Below are 19,449 nucleotides of genomic sequence, written 5' to 3' on the forward strand. Positions count from 1 at the left end.
GTAGGCCCACATTTAAAGGATTGATCCAGCTTCCAATAATGAAAAGTTGAGATAATTCTTAATCATATTAAATGAGATGTAATGATGTTTGTATATCATAAAACTAATCTGCAGCTTTAATATCTTTGGCTGTTAGTTCTGATGTTTTGTGCAAGTAGAACTACTTGATTGTGGATCATCTTTATTGATTAGTGGTGACTTAATTTCAGCTTAATATCAAAAAGATTCTAACTGCGCTATGCTCATGTATAAATGATATGTTTATCATTTGTGTCTTTGGTACATCCCACAGGGTTGTTGCTTTTTTTAAAATCTCCTCTGTGACTTTGTGGTAGTCAGGGTTTTCAGTCCACTCTATCAGACATGACCTGGATAAGCCATGGGTCATGGGAATGTAAGTAATCTCATTTGAAGAAGGGTAACATGTTCCAAATTCAGACCAGCCATTTGCATCTAGTCACCACAACATGAACTGGGATTTATTGCCTTTTTCCTTCATGCATAGAACAGACAATCGGTCGTACTGGCTCTCCTCAATCCACAGCCAAATTGGAACAAATTCAATGCAATGTGAGGAGATTTATTGAGATTATTGTCTTCTGCTAAAATATGAATAAAGAAAAAACATGATATAGCTTCGTAGCCTGTTTCTCAGACTGAGATTACTCTTTTCACTCTTGAAAGACCCTGTTAGTTTAGCAGCAAATGGATGTTCTCTATTTTTTTAATCAGATGAGATCATTCAGACTCCACCTACAAAGCTAAGACTGTAATACCGCACAGCTGTTTCAGCCACACTAGCAGAATCCTAAGTTTGCCAAGTTTTTACAATGCAATCTAAGCATTCACTGTATGATGTAAAGGAGAGAATGAAACATCTGAATAAAACCCTATAAGCTGGATCTGTTTTAGTAACGAGAGAACATTCATTTCACAGCCCACACAGGACCACGGTGTGCAGTGTATTCTTAAAGAAAAGGAAAAAGGACTCTGTAAAGAGATCCCTTTTGTCACCTGCTTGTTGTGAGTAGCGCTGGCCTGATCTGTTTGCTGGGTAAATCCAATTATAGTTTCCATGTAAGCTCAAAGATCACATCATCACAAGAAGACTCTGACCTTCAGCCAAGTATTGGCAGTATACTCTGGGTGAAGAAGACACTTTTACTAATATCTACAGGAGATCAGGATTCAGTCCATGCAGAAAGGTATATAAAATCTTTTCATTTCACTTTTGAAGTAAATAAGTCACATTCCTAGACCCTAATTTTTAGAACTCAAAGTGAACGTCCTGTTCTTATTTTAAATCTCAAATGTAAATATCAAATGACCACATTGTTTCAACATTGATCGATTTTATCAGCTCCACAAATCATGTAGGTACATTTGTGACCCTGTATGGTCAGTGGAAAATGACTATAGAAGGAAGGATGTGGTTATAATATTATGCTTGATTGGTATACATTTACAAATACAAAATAAATGTCTTAATATCTCATGAACATTCAACTTAAATGTCACATTTAGCACTGGTCATTAGGTATACTAATACTTACATGGATACAGTTTAAATAGCTTTATTTGAATAAACATTCAAACATTCATTGTACAACTGTATTTGTACAAACAAAAGCAATATCAGATAAAGTAATACCAATAATAATACACAACATTGCTTATTTCCCGGTACACTTCCTTGTAATCTTAGGCCTTACAAAAGGATGATAAATAATATGGTATTCTAGACCTTGTAATTACAATACACTTAGAAGAGTACTACGCTGTCATTAGCTCTTAGAATACAGGAACTACAAGATACCAAAAACACGTACAGCCTTTGACGCACCTTTAGGATCATCCCCTATAAGACAGGCCATGGTCACAGCTGACATCAGCAGAGAGTATATCTGGAAATTTAGCCTTGTTGCAGGCCAGGCTGCATCTGGCTGACATTTCCCCTAAAACAAAGCCCAGTCTGAGCCTCAAGCACACCCTGTAATGAACTACACCGACCCGCTAATCCCTCACACAGCCACTCCTGGTATTTCAGACTCTCCTTCTAAAACAGTGGTTTCCCAGTAAGCGAGGAAATAAAGATATACTGACATTCACTTTCTTCCTTTCTCCCTGTCTCTCTTAACACACAAATAAATTCAAGTCTCCATGGAATTCCACTATGGTAAGGCTAGAAACTCCCAAACACTAAACATCACCGTCACAGGAGTCAGGGACCAGAGGAAATGTCCTAAGCCTTACAGGCACACGGGGATCAGGTCTTTGACCAAAAAAAGTGTCACGCAATTATATGGAAATGTGCTTCGTCATATTTTGAAGAGACGTTTGAACATCCTCTTTTGGAGGATGTTTTTTTTTTTTTTTTTTGAGACCAGTCATGAAGATTTCTTGTTAAGGGGAGAATAGGAAGAGAGAAAGGTCATTGTGTGCCTCTGCGGTTAGTCTGAAAGATGCCTCGGGGGCTTTAGGTTAACTAGCATGAGGGTTGAGAGTTGAAAGAACTTACAGCATCTATAAATGACATTGAGAAGCATACTCCTAACATCCACTGTGGCTAGCAGACACTGAAGAACAGGGTTGATGGGATACGCAGTGGCATGTGTTGCTTTAAAGCCTGCAGACATTTGTGAGAAAAACATGGAATCCTCTGTTACTATCAGTCACATCTAGTTATATGTCAAGGTCATGAAAATGCCTCTTTCATGGCCTGGGGTTAACTTGGAAAAGAGAAAAATGAAAAGAACAAAAATCCAATAGCAAATCTGCAGAACTGAATATTTGTACTTGAGGATAACAAACAGATGCAGCATTAATAACACCATTTATTAGGTGAATACCAGATTTAAAAGAACAAGATCAAATAACTATATTGCATCTCTGTATAACGCACATAAATGTCACTGTTCCAGCATCTGTAGACAACCTAGAAACCTAGATTCATAGCAGAGGACAAAAAGAGAACATGCATGAAGTACACACACTGACAGAAAAGAACTAGTGATCACACATTGCATATTAAAATGGCATGTACATGAAATGTATACCTAAAGGTATGTTTAAAGCACTTACACCTTACCCTATGTAGAGGCCAACAACACACTGAGCAGGATAGCACCATCTTCTGTTGTCCATTTCTGCCAAAATAACTGTGGGTAATAGACATCATTTCCACTGCTGCCCTACAAAAAGGGCATTGCTAGCCTCCAAACACAATATACAAGAAAGGCAAAAGCCATCTGTCTCACTTTCCAGAAAGCTGGTGTAATGTTTGCCAGTGTCACAGCTGACGAAGACAACTCTGACCTAAACATATTCTATCAGAAGCTGCGATAATGGAGCAAGGTTAATTGAGTCCAGGTTTATTTCCCTGTTCCTCTGCTCTCTGGATCCTCCATGTCATGAGTCATAGTGCACTGTAACAGAGTAATTCACAGTGACTAACTCCAAATTGGAGCAAGTTGTGCATGTTTTGCTGGGGTTGGCTCATATTAGATTGAATGTCCATTAGGGAGATACGTAGCACTAAAACACACTCCTACAGACTTTCAAGGGTGGAAAAAAAGAGAAAAAAAGGGACTTTAGTGTAGGAGAATATTTTAAACTTGAAATACAAGGACAAGCAAGACAGCAGGATGGCAACAACTTATAAAATGGTGCATAGTGGGACAAGTATATTTGTGAGACATTTCGATTTATATATTTACACACACACCAAAATGCACATGACTAGATGTATGTTTATTAGCAATAACATCTCTCCCAATTCTTATTTAAAACACAATTTGTGCATGAACGAACATGAAACCCAAACATCTGTTACATTGCTCTCAAACATTAGTAATCATCAGTCACTTTCTCAATTTTAGCAACAGTCTAGGTCATTATTGATCATAATCAGAACAGGGTTGACTGATCCTTCAAAATACAAGTGTTTAAAGACAGTTAGTCCAACAAATTACAGCACATGTTTTAATGGCAAGTCAGTGTGCTGGTGCCCCCTAAGGGCTGCTTTCCATCTGTGAGAGATTATCAAACATCTACAATGAATGATCCACTCTAATAATGAGTTTCTTTGCGTTCTTGCAGCATTTCCTGCCCTAAGAATAAATTAAAGCCTTAAGTTAAATAGAAGCCAAAAAGTGCCATGCTACACTGATTAGTGAATAGTTGTTATCATCAAGCTCTCAACAAAAAATATGAGAAACAAGCAGGACCTGAAAAATGTTTTTTTTTTTTTTGCATTAAAAAGTTACAAGCTGGTCTAAGTACATATTTCAGACCAAAACAAAGAGACAGAGAAAAGAAGAAACAAAGAATTCACCACCTACTCATCTGTGCAGCCAGCCCCAAGCAAAGGGGCCTTGTGAGTGTCGGTCCTTACAAGTAGGGCCAGAAAATAGATTTGAGCTGGTGTCTGGTTTCTCCTAGTGCCAGAACATCCTAAATACAGTGAAGCAGAGAGCCCACTCACAATCTGGGCTCAGCAAAACAGTCTGTGCATACTTGAGCTGGAACACAACTGTGGACAAGCTTAATGTATTAAATACAGGCAGTTAAATTTACACACAAGGCATATGACAAAGTTGGACAAAAACGTACCTCAAAACAAGAGAGTAAAACAAGGGAGGCATTAGGATTTTCTCCCAAGCAACCAAGTGTCTACAGTATGTGTTGTGCAATAACAATTGTCTTCAAGCCAAAACGATACATTGCTTGCACTGTCATACAATCCAGACTTCATTCACAGCCATCCACAGAGGTGAGAAACAATTGCTCCAATGTTCAATAGCATTTGCCTCAAGCCAGATCTCTGCCATGCCAATTTTATCATAGTGTAGTAATCCGACTGGCATTTAATAGTGCGGCAAGGTTATTCCTTCATACAGAATGCCTCTTAAGTGGTGAACGTAAGGGTCTTCATAGTAGATGGAAATGCATACTGAGAGCATCCAGTTTGAAGTCACTATTCTGTGGGACATACACTGCGATCCTTGCAGCAGAAGTAATGGACAACCACACCATTTGGATACCTGGCAAAGGCACTGCACAAATAAAATACAAATTAGCAAGACTTTAATATATATTTTCCAAAATAAAGTACCATGTTCTCATTGAAGATAAACCTTTTATTTTGGTTATGTAAAAAATGTAAAATAAGACTGACATACCTGTTTCCAATTTTTTTCTTACACACCCGGCATGTCTTCTCTTCAGTAATAACACATTTCACCTGTTGATGAAATATCCGCTCCTCCTGCACCTACAAACACAGACACAAAAATGACAGAGTGTCAAAATTACATAGATAACAGAGCAGAGTTTTCTTTACATGGATAAGAAGTTTTCGTTTTCAAAAACTTCACACAAAAATTTTAAAATGAACAATAATATTGCAAGAGCACACATCAGAAACAGAAGCACAAAGCAACATTATTAATATATGCACATTTTAAACAATAGAAATTCTCCAAAATGACTTGGGAACAAATGTTTATTCAAAGTTAAGAAGGTTTTTTGTTCTCCAGTAAAATGACTATTTTGGAGATACATGATTTCCTTGGACAGTGACGATATGTAAAGCAGTCCATTATCCATTATCCGTTATCCATTAAAATAACTAACCCGCAGAAACTCAGCCTGTAGCAGACTCTTGAGGACCTGGTCAAACCTTTTCCTCTGAGCCTTCTCCTCCAAAACACTCTCCAGAAACACACGAATTTCACGTATTTGCGTGTTAGCTGGGAGTAGGTTGATGGCCTATTGTAGAGAGGAGATGAATGTAATCAATAAACATACTACAATTGCATAAGCAACAGTTTTATATGTTGTGAAACACTGCAGAGTCTTATGAAATTTGTACATGATGAGTTTTTCTTTAAACAAACAAACAAAAAAAACAATTACAAGAAACTGCCCAGTCCAAACTTGCATTGCTTGTTATCATAACATTCATATTATTTCCAAGGAGGATACTGTACAATTTAATTAGGTACTGAATAATAGAAAAGATAAATAATCAAAAAATGAGCCTGAAAAAATAAGGGATTAAATTAACTGTGTTATTTGTGGGGCACTGTATTCAACACAATGCATACGGCTGAGTTCAGCAGTTTTGAACTCGCTCCACTCTCCTGACATCCTCACTTGTGGTCTCTCACTGCATGCATTCTGGAAAGGAAGGCCTTGGGCCAGCAGCCACAGGAAATGAAAGCAACATCACATAAAAACAAATGAGCAACAAATGAGTTTGGGGAGGGGAGGGGGGGGGGGTAGAGAGGAGAACATATGATTTCACACCCATGCTTTATATTCCAGAATGAAGACTCTTGGCGCCCATAACACCTAAAGGTTTACAGGAGACGTGCCTTGTAGCAAAACAATCATGCTGCATGGTGAAGAGTGATGAGACAAGACCCAGTGTAAAGCGCCCTGCTGAATGATTCTCTAGGGGAAATGTCAGAAATGCCCAAACGTAGGGTGATTTAAATGCCTGTCAGCAGGATGGAATTAATAAATGTTATTTGTACTAGAGCAGCAGTGACAACTGCACAGAAACTGATACTTTAGGGGGAAGAAGAAGAAAAAAAACAAACAGGCTGCAAAGCTAGGGGAAGTGTGAATATTTTGTGACAAGTGGTAAGATACATGCTTTAAAACTACTTTATAAAAAACAACAACACCTGGATATGACATCTGCTGGCTACAGAACAACTCTCACCTTGGTAGTGTTGAGCTTGCTATGGTGAAGTTCAAGGACCCGAAGGGCAGCCTGGAGATTAGCCTGTGGCTCAGATAGCTCCATCATAATGGGACCAAGACAATGTACATCAGGAGGAGACAGGTACATGCGCAGTAAGGACAAGTACACCTGCACAGAGAACATAGTACCAATGCACCTCTTTTACTTAACTGGAAAATTATACTTGATAAAATGATTGTCCCAAATATAATCTTAGATATATACTGATTGAACAGACTAAAATCAAGCAATCCAATGTAGCCATATAAAGAAACAAATATGTTAGTCCAAACAAAACTATTCATAATTCCATTTCCTCTAAATTTAAAAGTATAAATATGTCCCTAAAATAGTGGCTCAGCACAGATAGCTGGGCAGAGGAAAAGCAAACGCAAACAGCTAAACAACCTTAATTATGTTTGATACGTACTGTAATCAGCTTAATTTACCACCTAACACATACTCCATAAATCTGCAAATGTGCAGAAAAACAGCATTCCGTGAAAAGGAGCTGCACTCACATCTTTACTTCCATCTGCTGATTTGTCATAATGCCTGAGACAATACCTAAAAATGAACATTTAAATACAGTTAATAGCAGGCAAAGCTGGAGAAAATTAACTGCAAATGTAACCAGACATTTTATATGAAAAAAAAAAAAAATTGCATTGCACTGAAGAGGACAATAGCCAATAAGTAACAGGGACATTGTATACTCACTCCTCTGCCATGGATGTGTTCTTCAGTATGTGCACGTATATGAAGAGAGCTTGTTCATGTTTGCCCATCCGGCCTAAGAGGAGAGCTCGCTCCTCCAGCAGACCTGAGAACGGGAGTATGAGGAAAGAGAGAAGTTATGTTACATCATCATATGAAGAGTATTCTGAAGGTTTATACAGCTTTGAGCTCAGTACAAGGATGAAAATCTCCCGGTTTGATTGTTGAAATCCTCACCGAATACTCACCATCAAATGGGAAGTCACTGATGAGCCTCTCTGGTTCATAATAGGTTGAAGTTTCCAAGAAACGGAGCAGGTTTTTCCTAAACTCTCCAAGCTCACCCTCCTCATTTCCTGCAGCTACAGCAGGGACACCTACACACAGTAAGAAGGCATAAGTGAATCTTCAAAAGAGGCACGTATGTCTAAGATCCTTGTCTTTGTTGTTTATTGGAGTAAACACCTGTAAAATGTGTAAATTTGACTAAGAAACACTCTACATGCAAAAGAATGTGCAAGAGTGTTATTTAAAAAGAGAAGACATGTCGATATGGCATCTGCAATGCATATTCTCATGTTTTTGCTTTGCTTACACCTCTACGTTTCATGTCACATACACAGTCAACCGCATCATAGACTGCTGAACCACAGATTTCTACGTCGGTTCATAACCATTACACCGCTAATGAGCAGTATTTGTGGCACAGTTCCAACCTTCAGGCAGTGAGTTGAGGTACTCTTTCATCAGGGTCTGCACTCTGTCCAGGTAGAGCTGGATTAGCACGTTGTGAAACTCTGGGACCTTTTCATGCCACACGTTGATAATGTGCTCCAGATAGGGCACAGCCAGCTCCTTAAAGCCCTCTTTTAAGAAGTCTAGAACTTGGTCTCTTGGCAGCAATTCTACCTCCGGTAGGTCTTCTGTGAATATCTATTCCCAAAGCACAATGAAGATAATGCATATCAAGTGCTATGTCACAATATATATCTACCGATCGTCATACTGTGAACTGTCTCTTTATACCTAATTCAGCTGGCTTGATGCAAATACAACAAATGCATGTCTAACACTCCTCAAATAAATGGAAAGATTGTCCCTGCAGGCTTACATTAGTATAACAAAACATCTATAATTCACTGTACAAAAAGCACCCATAACCATGTCTGTCTCTTGGTAGTCATCCAGTAGAGTGCACTTTTCATTTCTCACCTTTAGACCATCCTCTGGGAAGCTCTTTAGCACCCAAGGGGAAAACTCAAAGATGATGCCCAAATTCTCAGCACCTATTAAAACAAAGAACAGAATGTAAGGAGAGTGTAGGCAGAGATGAGGAATGCATGTAAATACCAGAAAGGAAAAACCTCAGAAATTCTAGAATCAACTGTTTATTTAATTAGGAAATCAATTAAAATCATAGGCATGTTCCAAATCCAAGTTACTAACATGTTTCAAGCAGAAAAAAAAAAAAACATGACACTGAATTTAATACTGTCAGGAACAAGAGGCCACTGTGAACATTAAGTTCTCTAGAAAATACTTTATGAACATATAAGTAAGCATTCCCAAATGTGAACATTAAATACTGAATATTTTGGGTTTTTATCAATGCATCAGGGTACTTTTATTTTGATAAATTGATATTTTGACTTAATGCTGCAAAATTATTTTGCATATTAAACAAATACAAAAAAAAGAGAGAGAAAGAGATACAGAGAGAAAGGTTGGTTTCTGAAAAGTGAATCTGAAACTTCCCCAGTAACAAATTTGTCTTCTAACCATCTAATGTGATAATGTTTTCTATATCCCAAACAGGTGCAGACAGAACAGAAATTAAACTGGTGGCTTTATGCATGATCACAGAAACACACACACACCCACCCACCAAGCCTCTGGAGATACTGAACAGTCCTCTCATGACCCTTCAGAGGTGAGTTGGCTTTAGTGGACTGATCCAGGAGGACCTGTAAGGCTAAAGATAATCATGCAATAATTATATTGTTCAAAAGGCCTCGTCAGTACATTACAACCTCTCAGATATATTACTAACATGACAAACAGACAGTTTTACGATAGATGCGTTTATATGGAGTGCTGCAATTGCTTGGCATCATGTAACTGTATTAGGCAGAATGCTATGATTGGTTTAAATAAGAAGGAAGAGAGAGAGGAAGCGAGAGAGAGAGAGAGACACACACACACACATTAGTATCTGCCTTGTCTATAGGGCATTACGTCATGAGAGCAGCTTGCTGCAGCAGTGTGATTAGAAACACTCACTGCGAACATGAGCACATCTGAAAGCTCACCAAATAAGATTAACATTCAAATTGCTTTAAGATGCTTCTGCCGTCATAAAAGTTGTAAGTCTCTGAGGAACAGTTAGGCAGTCAGGAAATATACCACCAGTACAGTCTGAAAATGTTCTAGGGGGGTTTATTTTTAGATACTACCATATTAACAGGCTGTAATATATTCTTACCCTATATAATATTAATCATAAGTTTGTCAGAAAACAATCCATAACATTTTTGCACAGTAATCCAATTAATTAGATGGGTTCCGCATTTCAGTTTTGGTTCTTCTCAAGGTTTTCCTTCATGTTTTGAAGGACCTTTTGCTTGCTATTGTAACCCCATCTTACTATCTTGTGGCTGGACATGTTATTCTTTAAAGCAGTGCACAGCAGCTGTAATTAATTAAATATAACTGAAATTAGTACATATTTCTTATCTTGCCTGTCTACCTTTAGAATGTGCAAATATTTGCCATCAGCTAATGCCATTTCAAGGCCCAATGTGCTACTCCATACTGCCAAATCATGGACAGGAATGAGCGCAAACATATTCAATTTTTATATAATTACCTGCAGGGGTTTATCTGGATTTCTGAGGTGGGGGAATCTTGTGTCTTAGCACTGATATCATGAAGAGCCTTTCTGTTTCTGTCTCAATTGTTATATTATGTCAAAGTATTACTTTTTTTAAAATACTTTTGTTTTTAGTATATTAATATTTGTGACCCTATTTAAACATTATCTGAATCTGGCCGTCATACTGAAGCGTTTAAAATGTTAGCCATGCATGCTTGAGAACCACTTCAGCTTTAACAGGCAATTTAATGAGAAATAATTTGAGGAATACATTAACAATACATTTGTGTAGTCTAAAGGTAAAAGTTGAATTGTGTTGAATCAAATGTTTAAATGGCACACATAAGACTGTCAAATCCAAGCACCACTGAGATGGAGTGTGCTTGAGGCTGAGAATATAGATGACAATTGCTTTTTTTTTGTGTCATTTAGTGGGCCACATGAACATTGTCTGTTGAATGTCAGAAAATGGAATGTTAAGCATACCTTTCTGATGCAAACCCTTTTTCTCATAGAGGATTATAAGCTCACTGTATTTGTGGGCTTTCTTCAGCACATATTCACTCTCCTCTATGTGACAGTGGTTGTTCTCCAGGCGCAGGAGAGGTGATACTAAGGCAACATTGGTCTAGAAACATTACAGCAAGACAATTAACTGTGTGTCATCCCATAAAATGTTCATACTGAAACTTTAATACACATTGAGTTGGTCTTACATGGAGGTAGCATTTAAGCAGGGTGGTGTCTATGATCTGAAGGAGCTTCTTGCGACTTTTGATTGTAGGTGTGCCCTCCATTAACGGAGAGGTGGTAGAGGGGTCTGAGTCATTTAGCTGCTTCACTAAATGGCTGCGTTTCTATGCAATAAAAGCAAGTAAACTGTGTTAGTAATAGGGTCCAGACCTTACACTCTTCTTGTATAACATATTATATATATGGGGCCTGGAAAACACAAAAATCAGTAATTCATATTACATGACTAATTTCAACCTCTGTTTGTGCTTTAAACAGACTACTTCTGCTACCCTGTCTTTAAGTTTGCTGTTTGTAAAATTACTTCTTTTCTGACTGGTTGCCCTGTATTATACTTCTAAAAGTCACTTTTAAACTACTCTAGACCAAATTGTTGGATTTACATGAACTTGTTGGATTTTGTATTAACGGGAACAGCAATGAAAACAAATAAAAACAGATTAATTTCCATACGTTGACTATACAGACTGGCGAGTAATGCATACAGCTTTAAGCTTTAATCATGTATGTCCACATTTATGATAAATTTATATTTAAAAAAAAAACTGTCAAAGATGTACATGAGGTATATGGAAAATACAAGGATGATAGTAAACTCTAAACCTCAAAAACACATGCTGTTTACACACTGATGTTTTGTTAAACAATGAGACTAATTTGTGTGTACCTGTGTTAAGTAGTCAATTAGTGCTAGGTGGGCTTTCTCAAGCTCAGCTCCAGAAAGAGGAGGAAGAGGGTTTGGGTAGTGCAGCTGTTTACGATAGTCAGAGGGCAGGAGGTCTGGATATAGCCCGATAACATGAGTCGGATCTATAAGGGAGGGCACGACAGGAGTTCACGCTCAACAGCTTGTTTAATGATACCAGTAAAAGAAAACAACAGCAAAGCTGCTATTGACTTGATATTTTTATTGATTAAATAATAACTTTACCTGTGCCAAGCTTGGCAAACACCTGCATAGAATCATCAAAGCGCTTCTGACAGAAGAGGTTAAAGGCATATAGATTCTGGATGTGGTGAATCTGTTGTCTCTTATCGCCATCAGAGTCATCCTTCATCTTTTTCCAGAAAAAGAAAATGGAAGGAGGCCAAAATTAATATAGTGCCTGATAAACTCTCTTGAATGTTGCACAGTCCCACAGGTTTATAAAGTTTATTTTCAAAAATTACATTACAACTACAAAATAGCTTCCATTATTTACAGAAGGTTACTTAATTATTTAATAAACAAACACTTAAATATTAAAATAAATTATGAAAACTTCTTTCAGTCAGTTTTAAATTGGTTACTGTTACCACTCAAATAATCTAAATGAGTAAAGCCATATTAAAGTTTCTGTCAAAAGTGAAAGTTATTGCCTCCTCTGTGACTCCCTGAAAAGTTCCAGATGTGAAATGCAAATTGTACAAAGCCCAATGTTAAATACTTTAATTATCTTTCAGAACTTGAAAAAGAATCAGAGTACACATTGTGCAAGTTTAGACAAGTGTTGCTGAAAGCCACATCATGAAGGGACAGCTGTTGTATGTGAATAAGTTTGCCGTGGACTAACTTACCGCTAGCTGAAGAGCCAGCTCAAACTGCTTGTCCTGTAGAAGTTGCCGAATCTGGCTTGCTATGGAGACTGGCACAAGTCGCCAGACAAAATGATTGCTGGCAACGTAAACTATATTGGGTCTGAGACAAAAATGTGATATATACAGGGAGAGAAAATTACAGATCATTAAAATAGCATGTTAAAAACAGCCATAACTTTTCTCTGGAGGAACACCAGTGACATCAATTATTCATAAAAGATTCAAAATTCTTTAATACATTTTGATTATTAATTCTGTTGGCTGTGAATATCTCACCCCGCAGAGGTGATGAAGCGTGGCCTTTGCAGCTCCACACTCTGCACCAGCAATCTGGGCTCAAAGGTGCGGATCTCCACATAGCGAGGTAGCACAGCAATGATATAAGGAGGCTGGTGCTCTGATGGTAGAAAGAAAGTGACAAGGGTGAGACTGGAAAATAGACACAAAACCTGTGCCAAAACCCCAAGATTATATTTGTAAATGTTGATAGCAGTTTAATATTTTCCATGACCTCACAATTAGTCCAGATAATCATACAGACAGGGACAAATAACTGAGCTACAAGAGGAGGCATAGATAAATAAACAAATACATACAAATTGACACTTGCATACACTTTAAAATCATGCATAAAATCTGAAGAATATAATATTGTATATGAACTGCTAAGAATACACTAAAAGTTTCACAAACATATCTATGGGTAATATTTAGTCTGTAAGCGAATTTAAAGTCCCCCAGGCCTATGGAGCAGGGAATGCAGTTGGAGTCCAAGAACAGGAAGGTCTTTGAACACAATGAGGCAAACTTAGAGCCAGAGCCCTTAAAGAAGTTATTCATGCATAAACTGTGCAGAGAGGGGAGATACACTGACGGCATGCCATTATGCAGCCTGCCAAAACCAATGATCTACATTTGAATGAGGAAATTGCTTTCTATTCAGTATCAGGTTTAAGGATTCAGGCCCCCCTTTTAGAGAAAATATATTTATCAAATCTATTTGAAAACGTCAAACTGTGTACCAAAATGAGTTTATACACTTTTTGCAAAACAAAGTGTATGATTTCCTCATCCAGAGAGAACATAAATATATACTAAAACAAATAATAATTAACGATTTATGCTGTCAGGAACATAACACACACTGAAAATAGTAACCATGATTGGCACTGAAGAGAGATGCCCTTGCTGGTCGACAGAAAACTAAAAATCTGAAGTACTACTTGCAGCTAGTCATCTGTCCTTTCAAATCAAAGGACAGCAGGAAATACATTGATTGGTGGGCTAGACTCAAAACCTACACAGATATTAAAATGTTTTATTCACTAACATATCCTAGTGGTGGTGACACTGCTTTGTTTAGTATAATATACAAATAATTACTTGGCAGAAGGTGTAAGGTTGCTCCCTTTTGATTAATGACTACAATCAGAAATTGATCCTATAGATATATGAACAACACTAAAAATTGTAAGCACCTGAGAAAAAGTTATTTTTAAAAGCTATGCAAATGGAGAGTTATCATTTACTTGCTCATAAAAACAATGCAAGAATCAATGCAAAATACTTTTATACAGCAAGTAGAGATTTTGTCATTTCTGTGGTAACCATTCAATACAGATTTAGTAAGATAAGCTGTGCACAGGATTCAAATAATGCATGAGATAGCTGAGAGCACTGAGAAGAAATATTGGACAAATATATACACAATCCAAAATGCAACTGAATATGTAACTTCTGAAAACATAGTTTTTCGTCTTCTGTATATCAGAAAGATGAAATATCAGTTATTGTGGTTTTCAGATGCACACATCCTTAAAAGATATATATGTCTGGAGTAAATATCTAATTAACAGGAAAAGTTGGAAAAAGCCACATTAATGTAAAAACTTTGTACTTGCTCTGTGTACATGACAAATATGAAAAAGTCTGTAGCAGATTTATGAAGTCATACCCATTGCAACAGGAATATCAGTCCAGTTAAGGGCACACTTCTGAGTGCAGGCTCCTTCTTCATTTAACACAACAGTGAGGTCATCCTGACCTACTGCCACTTTCCCATCAGCAAGAGGGGCTACCAGCGGTTCCAGTTGCTTCCCTGTTGGGAATAGCTCCTTGATTGAGCCACGTCCATCTATCTAATTAAGTAAAATTATGTAAATTAAGGCATTTTCAGCTTTAAAACTTTGAAAACAAAACAATACTGATATAACTTACTCTAATCAGATAGTAGTCACGCTTGAAACCCACACATATGGAATTTTTGCACCAAGCCATAGACTTTGGAATATCTGGCACGGCAAAATCACCCTAAGTGACAAAAAGTTTTAATGAAATAAAATGTGTTTCGATTTCCTCAATCAAAATGACAATAAAAAGGAATCACGTGCGATTATTAAATTTGTGGATACCTGCAATTCATGGAATTCCCTGTCTTTCCAGTAATACAGCTGTAGTTTCCTCTTTACAGCAACACACATCCTCAACTTTGCTTCACCTGGACTAGATTGCTAATGAGCATAGGTAAAAAGAATTAAGGATATCATACATGCACCAGTAATGCTAATGAGAAATAAACCTAAATATAGCCCAGGAGCCACTAGGAGATGAAGTGATTAACATTGACAATCTCGTTACACCAGCACATTTCAAATAGCATTAAACAGCAAGAGAACAGTCAGTCCTTGATATTCAAAGAATACTATGTGATTATTGTTACTTTAAAATTGCAATATCAAAATCACTGTGACGTTATACTGAGCTGTAATAGGGAAATGTAGTTGTTGTTGTTTCTCGTGGCTCAGCACTGAAGGAACTGGAGTATTTAAATTTTTGGAGGAGTGTTCCTATAACGTTCTTTAATGGAAGCAAGACAAATTGGCAAGTGTAAAGATCTGACATAATTTGACAAGCGCCAAACTGTGATACAAACTGTGAAACATGGCCGGAATATCTACAAAATGACAGACCTTTTGGGGTTCCTGGTGTGGAATTTTTAAGCACCTACAAAAATATGGTACAAGGACAGACAACCTTTGATGTGGCAAGTGTCATGAGCAACCAAAGCTCACTGATGCACAATGGAAGTGAAGGCTGGTCTATCTGGTCTGATCCGGAAAGGGGACTGGAGTCTGAGCCTCGATGCGCATTTAATTCACTAAACACAGTGATTTCAGACTCTACATGAGACTCATAGTCAATAACTTGACACTCAACTTGAACTCAAGTTTCTGGATTTTTGAACAATCTACATAAAATAATAACTATTTTTAAATCTTAATGTCTAGAGCTTGTGTTTGCTTGGTGAGCTGCATTCAGCTCCCTTCCTTGCCATGACACAACTTAATGCATGTGAGCAGTCACAGATAACAAATCAACAATGGCCATGGCAGTGCCAACTTCACCTGCTGGAGCTGTGCCTTTTGTTGTTACTTTTGGTTGTACTACCTTCACACAGATTACCAACACAAAAAGGGCCACAAGCAAAGTCTGCAACATGAGAATAAATGAGGTGGGATCAACAACACTGAATTTCTGCAGCCATCTCAAAACGCACCCAGATAGGCCTGTTTCTTTTTATAGCTCAAGCACTGCAAAATATAGTTACACATTTGAAGCAAATGTTTCACTGTCTGTTGCTTTACAGTGTGTTAGAATATATGTTTAAAAGTCATGATACAGCTGATACATTTTTAATGTAATTTCTTATGCATTGTTATGCAATGCATTATGGTCAGATCAGATGGCATTCATGCATTTCAGCCAAAAGAAAACTGAGATCTGACTTGGATTTGTGATGAAAAACTTGAGATTTGACTTAGACTTGCCTCTCAAAGATTTTACTTGGACTCAAGCTCTGAGACTTTAGGCTGGTCTTAGACATGCAAAAATGACTTGTGAGCATCTCTGGTCCAATCTCACAAACAAACCCCACCAAAGTGCTACTGTAGCACAAATTTCAAAGCATTGCTTATTCTGACAAAATTCTATCGTATCCAGTATTACTTCAGGAATTTGTGCTACAGTAGTTCTTCAGTGGGTTTTTAACAGACAAGCAAGTCTTCTCTCCCCTCATTTATCGATGAGCCTTGGTGCCCATGACCCTGTCACCATTTCACTATTTATCCTTTTGTGGACCACATTTGATAGATACTAACCACTGCATACCATGGACACACCAAAAGATTGTGTTTTTTCTGAAGATTTATTAAACAGTAACATAGGCCACCATGCTAAAACTGAGCCATATATGGTGCAGGAGAACAGTGAAACCAGAGTAGCATTTGGCACTGCTAAAGCAGATCAGCAAAATCATTGAAAGGTCAACCATTATTTATCCTGTCATTAAATGCTATACAAATTATAAAAGTCATTATTTTTCATTTAAAATGATGTTTATAAACAAACAAAGAAAATCCATATTAACCTGTAGGTCACAAGCAAAGAGTGTGGCTCCTCTGGCCTTTGATACCACAGTAATCTGCTGGAATGTGAGTAGGTCGTGGACATGAATGTTATTCTCTAAGACAAACAAATAAAAAATGGTAAGACAACTATCATAATCAAGAATAAGGATTATAATTCTGATCCAATATCAAAAACAATTACTGTTATCTTCACTGTATATCACAGTCTACTGAGCCTGTAGACTAAACAAAATTACATATGCATTGCCAAGAAACATAAATACAAAGCCTTACCCAACAGACTGACCAATATTTTGTACTGGGACACAACAAACAGCTGATGGCAGAAAAGATAATCATCAATGGCAGATTTCCATTAAGCAAAACCAACAATTCTAAATTAATTTTATAATATTTAAATGTGAAAGTGCCAGGAGAGCCAAGTGTCCAGGTCCAATCAACTAAGACAGGGATACAAACCTGTTGGATCTTCTTTGAGAAGTTCTTGTTTGATTTTTCTAGTGTTACTTCAAATCTGTTTGAACCTAAGAGGTGAATTAAAAAAAAAAGGTATTATTAAAAAAAAAAAACTAAGAAAGATTACCTAAGCAAGCCATAACTAAATCAAATGTCATACCTGCATCTTTCTTGATTCTGTAGAGAAGTAGGTGACCAGGTTTTGTCCCAACAAGGAGCCAGTCCTCTGAATTAACAATTGTTTCAAAAAAGGTGACAAACATGAATTAATTTGTATAAGCATACGGCACATAAAAATGTGTCAAATAAACTCAGTACTGTTTAAATGATGCTTGACATAAACAACGTGCATTGGTAGTTGACATGTTAAGCTGAAATATCAGATTATTATTTGTGGTCATAACATAAAGGGTCCATATCTTAAACCATTTAAATACACTGCACTTTGCTCCTTTACTAAATTAATGGCTTTAAATTACTTTCTATCATCCAAACACTATTTATGATTTAGAATTAAACTAAAGACATATCTTGAGCAACTGTGCATTTAAAACCAATACATATAAAGGAATATAACTCTCACTGCCTGCTCAGTCTGGAACATTACTTATAAGTTATAACTTCAGGGTGAATGGATTCATGAAGTTTGACATCACAAATACAACTAATTCTAAACGTTGCTTTTTAAAAATCATATTAGCCTTCATGTAAATAAAAATGTAAATGTAAAAATGTAAGTGTCTCACCCCAGGCCGCCAGACACTCGATCTGGAGAGGCAGTTTCTCCAGAATCGGGACGGGCTCATAGGCGTCGTGCATTGTGGCAGTAAGGCTATGGAAACTGTGCGAATTTAACAAAACCTTTATAAATAAATTACTTGAAAGGGAAGTGGAACCCTAGTGTACTGTCACATCTACTAAAGAGGAAGCTGAGAAACCAAGAAAACAAACGCCAAGGTAACGTTAGCTAACGGCAGCCCAAATCTGTCAAACAGCGAGCCAGAGCCCCACACTTTGATTTGCACTATTCGCCCAATATTAGCTTAAATCTGCCCAGTCCATCCTTCTGTGTACGAGATAAATTCAGAACTGAATCAAGAAAACCGCAACAGACAGCACTAGCGAAGCTAACGTGAACTAGCCCCTGTGTATATATGTCATATTTTGCTCCCGCTGTCAACAAACCAAAACAACAGCTTTATTTACTAACTCTAGAGCGTTTTTCAGCCCATATTCAGACACAAAGCGGCCTATGTTAACCTCGACTTTAACCGGATGTTATCACATACCACCAACAGTCAAGCAGACAAAATAAACCCGTAATAAAAGTTCCTGATCCAGACGGTTGGTTAGCTTACTTGCTAACAGCAAAAACTAACTCGTGAATGAATTGCCCTTTGGAACCGATTCTTTTCAGTCACTCGGTCTAATGGGACCTTTTGGATCTCATTTGAGTAAGGACGCATTCAGCGCAATCATTGTATATGTCAGTGCTAATGAAACAGACAAATGCTGTTTAATTCTAAACGATAAATGTTCAAAAAATGTTTAGTTTTTTTTTTTTTTTAACAATTTATCCAAACAAAACTACACGTGTTTAAATGTCTGAAAAGTATAGTATGTGTAGCCGTAAATGTCGCTGTATGTGCAAACAAGACTAATATTGACTCAATTTAGAAAAAAAAAAATCACGTTGATTCATATACCTAACTCATTGAAACGTACAGTCCAAAAGAACCGATTCGCAAAATTGAATCAAACTTCCCCTGGCTGATGGCTATTCAGCAGTCTTCCAGTGCCGTGACTGGCACGTGATTCTCGGCAAAGTTCACGAGAGCAGAATTATATATTTACACAACGGAACACACACGTTTAATACTGTAGTTCAGCAGAGG

At 37.3% G+C, this 19,449-nt stretch overlaps 1 protein-coding gene across 2 annotated transcripts; it reads right to left on the reverse strand.

Annotated features, from left to right (window-relative positions):
• Positions 1-1,656: 1,656 nt before the first annotated feature.
• vps39 (VPS39 subunit of HOPS complex) lies at positions 1,657-18,924 on the reverse strand. Of its 2 annotated transcripts, XM_066669849.1 has the most exons (25): positions 18,844-18,884; positions 18,301-18,395; positions 17,715-17,780; positions 17,558-17,622; positions 17,372-17,414; positions 17,098-17,192; positions 15,083-15,181; positions 14,889-14,981; positions 14,626-14,809; positions 12,948-13,068; positions 12,651-12,771; positions 12,025-12,151; positions 11,761-11,903; positions 11,057-11,197; positions 10,827-10,968; positions 9,354-9,440; positions 8,681-8,754; positions 8,185-8,401; positions 7,717-7,845; positions 7,472-7,574; positions 7,273-7,318; positions 6,731-6,880; positions 5,635-5,769; positions 5,181-5,272; positions 1,657-5,054 (listed from the first exon to the last, which is right to left on the reverse strand). In XM_066669849.1, the coding sequence occupies exons 2-25, from the start codon at positions 18,371-18,373 to the stop codon at positions 4,976-4,978; spliced, it is 2,625 nt and encodes an 874-aa protein (XP_066525946.1). In that variant the 5' UTR covers positions 18,374-18,395; positions 18,844-18,884; the 3' UTR covers positions 1,657-4,975. The 2 variants fall into 2 exon arrangements, with proteins under 2 accessions (XP_066525946.1, XP_066525938.1); XM_066669841.1 differs by having other exon boundaries at positions 18,301-18,924.
• Between the last annotated feature and the right edge of the window lie 525 nt (positions 18,925-19,449).

This window comes from Hoplias malabaricus, chromosome 1, assembly GCF_029633855.1.
Source record: "Hoplias malabaricus isolate fHopMal1 chromosome 1, fHopMal1.hap1, whole genome shotgun sequence".
In the NCBI taxonomy this organism is placed as follows: domain Eukaryota; kingdom Metazoa; phylum Chordata; class Actinopteri; order Characiformes; family Erythrinidae; genus Hoplias; species Hoplias malabaricus.